Raw genomic sequence first — 9620 nt, 5'->3', positions numbered from 1 at the left:
ATCATTTCCCGCACTTTTTTCCGGTCTTTTTCCGGGTAAGCCCGAGTCCCTCGCGGTCGACACCTCAGAAGGAAATGAACAGGAGGAAATATTTGCCGCTTCATTAGTGCGTTTCTAACCGACATTACAGGAAATACAGAATAGTTTGGAGCTTCGACTTTCTTGCAAGTAATTTCTGACCAAAATGGAATTCCGTGCAGGGAAAAACGTGGTAAGTTAATATGAACAGTTTATTTGCATAAGAGAGTCAGTTAATTAGACCGTCATGCGTCGCTTGTTTGAACAGCGTGAATTCCACGTAGATGGCGAGCATGATTTAGGATTCACCTTTAGTACCTTATAACCTAGCTACTGTATTTAGATAAGTTTTCGAACCTTTAAATTTTAAAATTGGAGCCATCTGTCAAGAATTGTGTCCTTTATGTCACCATTGAACTGTCTGAGGCTGTTAACTAGCGACTCTTACTTTCCTCCCCAACATTTAAACTTCTCAAAATATTATTTCCGTCAGGAAATATACGAAAAAGATAATAAACAAAATTTATTTGCCCTCAAAAGTAAATCGCAAATCACCTGTAAAGCGGTCAACCAGCGGGGGGAGGGGATTGTGATGGGGGGCTACTGATTCAAGCACACTCAGTTGAGCACATCAAAAGTCTGTTTTTTTGTTACACTCCGTATGATATATCAATAAAAGTACTGTTAGTGGTATGAACTGATAGTTGTCGACTGCTTTTAAATTGACTCTTTTAGCTCACGTTGAAGAATCTGGCATTTTATGCGTTGACTACACCGGACAAGAGAAGCGGTCTGAGCCGTCTTCAATCAGCTTGCGTTTTAGGGGACGTCGAAGCCGTCAATGTAATCTTGAATTACAGTCCAGACAAACTTGACAGTGCTATAGCACTGAGTATCAAAACTAGCCACCTCGCCCCCTTTTTCCCTGACGAGCCTGTTGTGACTGTTTTGGGACAACTTGCTCAAGAATCTCCACCTCACAAGCTTATCAACCAACTTGTTGAAAACATTGTGAATATACATGACGCTTCCCTTCTTCACCTGGCTGCAAAAACGGGCAACGCCCAGCACCTTCAAAGGCTTCTTGATAATGGCGGTGATGTTGACTCAGCGTCACCAGAGACGGAAAATGGAGCCACGCCCCTGATGCTAGCGGCTAGGTTTAATGATGTGCACGTTGTTGAATTTCTTGTCGAAAGAGGTGCCTCTTTAGAGAAACACGATAATCAAGGTTACTTTCCTATTCATCATGCTGCATTCGGTGGCCAAGCGGGGAACATAGCACGCTTGATAGGGTACGGAGCCGATGTCAACGTGTTGAAAGAGCGAGAGCAATGGTGGTCCGTCAGTGATCAATTATCGCCTATTTTTTTGGCTGCCGAGTATGGTCACTCAGAGGCTGTTGATGTTTTGCTGAAGCACGGTGCTGATTCGAATAGTCCTAGTAGATATGGTGTCACACCTCTTCATATAGCTGCCACCAATGGCCATCTGGAAACCACACAGCTGTTACTTAGAAATGGTGGAAATTTAAACAGCCGAGATATCGAGGACTTTTTGCCACTTCATCGTGCCGCTGAAATGGGGCATACAGACGTGGTGAAGTTCATTCTTCATAATGGTGGAAGTATAGCAACAAGGACTGGTGATGGGCAGACACTCCTTCATTTGGCCACTTGTCTGGAACTAGTGAGTTATCTTATTCAGAATGGCGCTGATGTTAACGCGCGAGACCACAGGAGACTGACCCCATTGCAAGTCGCTGCGGAAAGAGGGCAAATTGACACTGTCAAGTATCTTTTGTCTCAAGGTGCAAATATCAACCTCCGGGATAGGTTCGGTTGCTCAGCTTTGTATGACGCTTTGAAAGGAGGCCATACTGCGACTGCTGACGTTTTGATCAAAAGAGGCTGCGAATTGAAGCTTGTGAACGATGAATGCTGTGCGAAGAATCTTATCCCGCCATTGCTGTTAAAAGCAGCTTCAGAAGGTCGCACAGATCAGTTAGATCTTCTTTTCCAAACCGGGATATCTGTAAATACAAAAAGCATTTCTGGAGAAACCGCTTTAAGAGTCGCAGTTCGGCGTGGACACTGTTCTACAGTTGCGTTTTTGGTAGACCGAGGAGCTATCATCGATGAGGACGACACTCATGAAGATCTCCCTGATGATGATAAGGAAGAAAACTACGACAGCTGCAATGACATCAAGCAGCATCTACCCTTATGTTGGATAATGAAATTGGGCCAAAGTGGTGAATATTTGCCTGACTTTTTAACAGAAAGAAGAGCTTTTATTGTTCAGTAAAAATGGTATTTGCTCTATAGATCTTCCCATGGTTCCCAATATTCAATACAACAAATGGTGATTCCACCAAAAGAACGTCTAAGCAAGTACTTTTTAACTGGCAAGTGGAAAGAATATTTCAGTTTACACTAAAATAAGGATGTACATTTAGGTTTCAACGCTTCGTTTCCTGGGCCGGGTCAGCTCAAAGCTGGATTAAGATAGCCTAGGGTTAGTGCGAAATTTGAATTCAGATATGGAAGCTTAAAAAGCAAATTCAGTTTAATTCTTTTTGCCTATAATTTGATGAGTGGATGCTCTAAAAAGAATAATGAAATTTATTCCAGAAAATGCTTTTGAACAAAAGAAAAAGAATCCCGGATTAAAATTTAACCTCAGGCTAGCGCTATATAATCGGCCTTCGAACAACTGGACCCTGCGCTTTATCGCGTTCGACGTTAGGAGAACGCATCCTAACCTGTTTGGGGTCGACTGTGTCACAAAGCGGTAATATTTTTTTCGTTGTGCGCGCACGTTATTCGTGTCCGCTTTGAGCAGTTGACGGGCCGTTTTGAATTAATAAGTACACTTCGAGATCTGCAACCGATTTTCTGGACTAATAAACAATTCTCAAATATGAACACAAAATTGCTATAATTTGTCTGTCGTCTAGGGAACCACTCCATGATTATCCGTACATTAAAACAGGTAGACACATTTCAAAGATTGCTGTGAATGTCGGAACATGTAGTCAAGAAATCTGTAATCAACTGAATAACAACACAGGTTTTTTTTCTCTTGCCCTTTTGATTTAAATTAAGACATACCGTAACGCTTAGAATTCTGTAATAAGGTAGCAAACAAATATAGGTTTTTCAATGATGACGGATTTAAATATCACTTTTAAACAATGTCCCTAAGTAATGGTGTTGATCTTTTGTCTCTAGTGGTCTTAGTGTGGCTATGACTCTCAGGTTTAAAATTCCATGGCAAAAATGAACTTATTTTGATATCAATCCAATAAATTGTTATGTGGCGATTTCCTTTTTGCAGTATTTTATGTTAGTTGTTAATGATCTAATAAATGTACCTTGTAAAACGGAAAGTATAGGAATGCGTTATTGCTGCCGGAATTACCACAAATAGAGTCACGGCTGCAGCTCTGTGTAGGATCCCTACGAAAAAGGAGATGTAGCAACCCTAGAGAAAGTGCAGCGTAGGGCCGCACACTTCGTAAAAGGCGACAACAAAAGAGAATCCAGTGTCACGCAAATATGCGATCTCGGATGGCAGAGCCTCGAAGCGCGCCGCCTATCCCTCATGTACAAGATTGCCCACGGCCTTTAATTGTAGACGGCGTTGAAAGTCAGGGAGTGTTTACAAGTGAAAACCGAACAGGCGCGAGTTTCATACCGGGATGACTTTTCTATTTCGTATCGCGTTTACATTATGACTGGGTCATTTCATATCTCGTTATTTGAAGATACACTTCATGTTGAGATTCAAAATCACAAACATTACGCATGCGCTACCCGTTCCAGTCTACCAGCAGACCGATTTCACACCGAAACGTGTGGTCATTTCGCGTTTACATGATGCCGTTGCGAGATTTCGTACCGGAGTGAGATTCTCGTCCCGGTCCAACAACCGGGTTGAACTCACGCCGGGGTCACTCGCGCCGGCATGACATTTTCTGGTGGTATCATGTAAACAAATGTAGGGCCATGAGAGGGAACCGGAGTGAACTCACTCCGGCGCGAAAGTCACCCCGGTATCATGTAAACAGCCCCTCATTCAGATCCTGGTCAGGAGTGGGCGTGCTACTAGACAATCCCAAGGTCAAGACTACGTCAGGAATATCCTAGTGCTCAAGAGCTGTTACAGAGCTTCATTCTTTCCTCGCACTGTCCTAGAGTGGAATCATCTGCCCCCTCACATTCGGAACGCTTTTTCTCTTGACTGCTTTAAGTCCTCCCTTATGCGAGACCAAGACACTAACGATTTAAATCAGTAAAAGCCATTGACTGAATAAACGCTGACCGCTGACCGTTCCTTGTGCACATATATCCCGTAGCTATCCTGTGTGGGAGATCTTCATAGTATTAGATTTAGATTTAGATTTAGATTTAAACGCCTGGCGTGAAGTGAATGAACAACTTTTGGTCAGGTCATAAGTTAGCCTGTGAGGGAAGGGGGCGGCTGTACATAATACACAGGCTAGTCATCACTAAGGTACCTCCAAGCCCAGCAACAACCACAGGACGAAATAACGTGTTTCCGTATTTTGTAAACTTGACGGAAACGGGAAGTTGCTTATATCCGTCACGTTTCCGCCCTGCGGAAACATGGTGATCTAGTTTTCCATGTACGGGACGTGTTTCCGTCACGTTTCCGCGACGGAAACGAACGATCATGTTTCCGCCACATTTCTGTTATCACATTTCCGTTCTTTCTTGTTTCCGTTACGTTTCAGGTGACGCATTTTTTTCTTTTTTTTTAAACCATGTCCAAGATCGCATGATCAATGTTTCAGAAAATTTGCCTTTGCGTACAATTAAGGTGAATAAAGGTAAATTTACTCTTGAGATCGGGCTATAAACGGTTCTCATGCATTACTCGCGCGCGTTGCATTGATGCAAAGACTGTGAAGCGTGCGAGGTTGGCATTGCTTTCGATTCTAAATGATAAAAATCGCAGAGATTACCAACAGCTTTCGATATTTGCCAGATTGATGTCAATCAGTACTGGCGTAAAATAAAATACTCTTAGACGGAGAATACAAGAGAGAAAATAAGAGGGAATGGGGCCTAGAAGAGAGCGGAGTGCTGGTCAGCGGACTTTTCTTTTGCTCATGCTCATTGCGGTCATTCTTTTTGGCGTCCATTTTGAAAGTGATTGCCGCGACTTCAAATTTGCCAGCTTCTGTAGGTTCTAGGAGCGTGGAATCGGTATATTTTTGCTTTCTAATGGCACTACAAGACATCTAAGGGTTGTTATGTATATTTGTCGACCCACCGGCCTTCAGTAATCGATCGCTTCCCTCGTAAAGCGACTCTTCTGACACAGTTGAGCAGAATGTGAGACAAAAACCTCGTGATGAGCAAGCATAATTTGAAAGTTGGAGTGTTTTACCGTGCTAAGCTATCCAAGGCGGAGGATTGTCACGGGGATTACAGATAGTAAGACGAGGTAAGCTTAACAGTTTTCCATATTTCATTTTTGTGGTCTGTAACATTTGATATAATGCTTGGGAGACATATTTGTTGACACAAAGCTGTGATTGATAAGTACAGTAATTTCCCAAGCAGGAAACTGCAACATAATGAACCTGAATCATTTTACTAAACAGAGCAAGGTGCTGCGCTGTGAGGCCTGTGAAATGATTGTAGAAAAATGGTCAGAGGGTTCCAGTGGTTTTGTTACAAATAGTATATGGTGAGTCCTGGGACTCATCTCATAACCAGTGAGTCCCAGTTCAAAAAACAGGGAGTCCTTAATTGAAAATGCTTGGTATGGGCCTTTTAACCAGACAGTTAATCTGGAGACAGACACCAAAACTCTTATTACAGTTTACTGAAATCAAAATATAGTCCTTCTATATATTTAAAGCACAAAAAGACTAAAATAAATATACATCTTTAAACAACAGCTACAGAAATCACACAAACAGGATATTCTACCAAAAAATCTTCGAATCGATCGATCATCCTTTGTATCCTACAGGATGCGTGCCATGAATTTTTTTGCGTCTTTGAGGAATTTTATGTGTGAGTGATGCAAGACGCAGAGGTAACAAAATCACTGGGGTTCAAAACCATTCCAAATAGTGCACAGGTTTAATTTACTGAGAAAGACGGAAAAAGATATTGTTGATCGGTTCATATGTCTCGGAAGCCCCTACACAGAGTTGGGTAAACAGCGAAGTCCAAGTATGTATGCTATGGAAATACAAAAACATTTAATTGAAAATCAGGTTGTTGAGCAACAAAGGTTCATTGAGTCATGTATTGACACGTGATCTCGGTTACTCGTGCAAAAAGTTGACAAATAGTTCCAAAAGAGAACTTATAATAAGAATATAACAATGCTTGACTGAGAATGCTCAAGAAAAAGTTGAAGAAAGTATTTTTTTTTCAGTAACTGTGATCCCAGGAATAGGCACTTCTTTGACGAGAGCTCAGTGATTAAAACAACTGGGAAGTGAAGTTACTTTTGAGCAAACTTGTGAAGTTCAGTCACACCAAAGTTGACAACTATGTCTTGAAGTTCGCAATTTGATTCCCTAACTTGCCATGTAATTGGCTACTTCATAATGTAGTACCCAATTTCCCAACGAACTTTACAACGTGGCGTGGTAAATAGTTTGAAATCGACTGTAAAAGAGTGATCCAGACAATACTGAATATTGTGACACAGCCCCTTTTAAGTCTTCATTTCAGTGGACAGCAAAACCAGCAGTGGAGTTAAACTAGTAAAACCACTTTTATTTATCCTGTATAACCCTGCAGTTGTATGCAAGCATCATATTGACCAGGGGGGAGGGGGGTACTCCTTAAATAATTATGTTCTCTTGAAATCCAAACAATGTTCCCACAACTTGCAAAGCAACCAGCAGATTTGTTTACTGATCATTCTTTGAATAACCAAAGATTGGTGGTTTTGAGATAAAAACTGAAAAAGGGAAATTTATTATAATTTGGTTATTCACAAGCTAGTGTATTGATATAATGCTGCTTTTCAGACAACATATTACGGCATAAGGACACATCATTGGCAATATAGACAAAGTGAACAACAGTTTACTACACAACTGTGAAACAGGCACTTTTAAGTGATTTCAATATTATAATTCAAGGAACTGAACTTTCAGGAATAGTTTTGCTTTGTTTACTAGGTTTGTTGGATTTTAAACTTTGAATTTAAGTTGTTGAACTGACTGTAATAAACAGAGTGAAATGTTGAGAAGTGAATTTGTTTATTCAGAATTATAAGCTCATATTTATAAGCTCTATAGAATAGTAGACTTTGTTTGACTACATTTGACACTTTTTCCAGTGTTTTTTATCAGCATCATAACTACAGTAATCTGATATCCACACTCATAGCTCAGCATACATTGTTGTCAGTTAAGACATTACATGGTTGTAGTGACTGTCAATTGTTTTTTAGTTTCCCTTGCAACTTCAATACCAAGAAACAATTACAACATGTGAAAAAATTTTTGTCAATTATTGATTTATTTTCCCTGTCGGTTCACCTCTCACTGCTAGAATATTTACTTTAGGAAATACATGTACATGTATATCCAGCATATCACATTGAATGTTTGGCTTTCAACTAGATCAAACTCTTTCAAATGAAAGAGTTTGATGTAGCTCAGCCATTCAACAAAACCCACTCACAAAAAAAAATTGAATAGATCATTCGATTTTTGAAGTCAGTCAAACGTTGAGTTGGGTTATCGAACAAAGTGGAACTCGTATAAGGAATACTTGAATGGAACAAAATCAAATGTTTCAGTTCTAAACAGTTGATGGCAAGTGTGTTAGTTATTGATCTAGTGTGAAAGCATTTAAGGCGATGCAAGGTCCTGCTTCTTTTATTATTTCCATTTCAGAGTTAAATTCTAAAATAAACATTTTCTGTGAAAATGTCAATACATTCATTTTGTTTACCAAGGAAAAAGTCTTTAAATCTGCAAGTTGAAATCATCTTGAGAATCATCTCAATTATTACTCGATCTTCACTCCTTAATTGGCCTCAATTGTAGCATATTCTGAATCCAGGACTTGTCAGATTTCCCTGGCTTGTTGAGTTGACTCAGTTTTCACATTTGATTTTTTTTCCAATATAATTTGGTTTGTTTCAATTTTGTTCCGGCAAAAAACTCTCAAAAAAACTGGTTTGATATTGTTTTATGGCCAAACTGTTTTGTTCGGGGGAGTTTGATAGGAATTTTGTTTTGTGTAATACATTGTACACCAGAAGTATACATTTACTGCAGTAAATTATCTGGTGCCCACCAGGGTGATCGCTTTACAAGTTGTGAGAACATCATTTCTTGCTCCCAGACCATGTTACTTTCCCCTGCCTCCCCTGGTATTGACCCTGTACGTGTAGATGATAATGTGCAACCTGGGGGAGGTTGTGCCCTTGAAAAATAGGCCTTTTTGTCACTGACACTGGGAATCATAGACAGCCTCTGTCTACATTTACATGTAACCCCCTGGTCCACTGTCTTAATGCTGAAGGTTGCGAGCAACATAGTGTACTAGCTATTAGTATGAAACACAACTGTATGTTAATGTAATGTGATTAATCAGGGTTGTCAGAAAGTTTTGAAGTGCATGTAGACGGCTGAGTTGTCGAAGTAGGCGGCCAGTAAATTATATGTATATTACTCATTTAGTATGTTTTATTCTTATGAGAATATCTACATTAGTGAAGTAACCTTACTGCTGAAAGGTCCCCCCCCCCGACCGATAGCCTGGGGAATAGCCTCTGTGTTTTACTTAAATAGCACTTTGTTTTGTTTTTCATACAACAGGCAGATCACCTTGATACGTGATGTTGGTATGTGATGTTGTTCTCTCAAAGCAAGGAGGCTGCATCAAGGAACTTAATTTCAGTCTTGAAGTTACTGTGCTTTATGCTTAGTCAAGTTCTGAAAATGTTAATCTTGAAATACTACTTCCATACTAAAGACAAAAAATGTCCAACTGCTGCCTTGAGTGGGCAAGATGAAGCAAACCTTGCATTCTAATTGGCTACTCAAGCGGGCAAGATGAGCCCATTTTGCCCACTTTGGATTTCCCGCGTTGGTCCCACAAGTAAAAGTTCTCTTCTTGGCCATGTAATAATTCATTTATTGACCAAGCTTGTTCATTCAAGATGGCTGAATATTGGCCTCATTCATTTTTTGCATTTTTATTGACCAAGACCAGGCTGTGCTTTGTGGCCCGTGGTGCCTACATCTGTAACTTTTGTTCTCGGGCAACTAGAAAATCTTTGCTTTTTCATAGAAATCATTTGCTGGGCACACTAGATTTCACAAGTTCAGAGTGCTTGGCTGCCTTCAATTTTTCTTAGAGCACAGCCTTGTAAGAGGAAGGCAGGGTCAATAAAGATGCAAATATCCAGCCATCTTAACCTCACACCCGGTCAATAAAGCATAATTATTTATTACAATTTTATGGTTGAATCCATGAGCCGGCAAGATGAAGCAAATCGTGTGTTCTAATAGGCTACTCAAGTGAGCAAACCAATCAAGCTTGTTTGGTGAAGACAGCTGGGTATTGGCCTCACAAAATAGAGCT

The 9620-nt window shown here is 40.3% G+C and overlaps 1 protein-coding gene across 1 annotated transcript; it reads left to right on the top strand.

The window, feature by feature from the left end:
• Positions 1-90: 90 nt before the first annotated feature.
• On the top strand, positions 91-3036 carry LOC140936429 (uncharacterized). Its single transcript, XM_073385902.1, has 2 exons — positions 91-211; positions 754-3036. Exons 1-2 carry the CDS (start codon positions 185-187, stop codon positions 2323-2325), a joined length of 1599 nt encoding a protein of 532 aa, XP_073242003.1. The 5' UTR covers positions 91-184; the 3' UTR covers positions 2326-3036.
• The last annotated feature ends 6584 nt before the right edge of the window (positions 3037-9620 follow it).

The sequence above is a fragment of the Porites lutea genome, chromosome 5, assembly GCF_958299795.1.
Source record: "Porites lutea chromosome 5, jaPorLute2.1, whole genome shotgun sequence".
Classification (NCBI taxonomy): domain Eukaryota; kingdom Metazoa; phylum Cnidaria; class Anthozoa; order Scleractinia; family Poritidae; genus Porites; species Porites lutea.
Note: the sequence above shows the minus strand (reverse complement) of the source record. Positions and strands in the feature narration are given on the sequence as shown.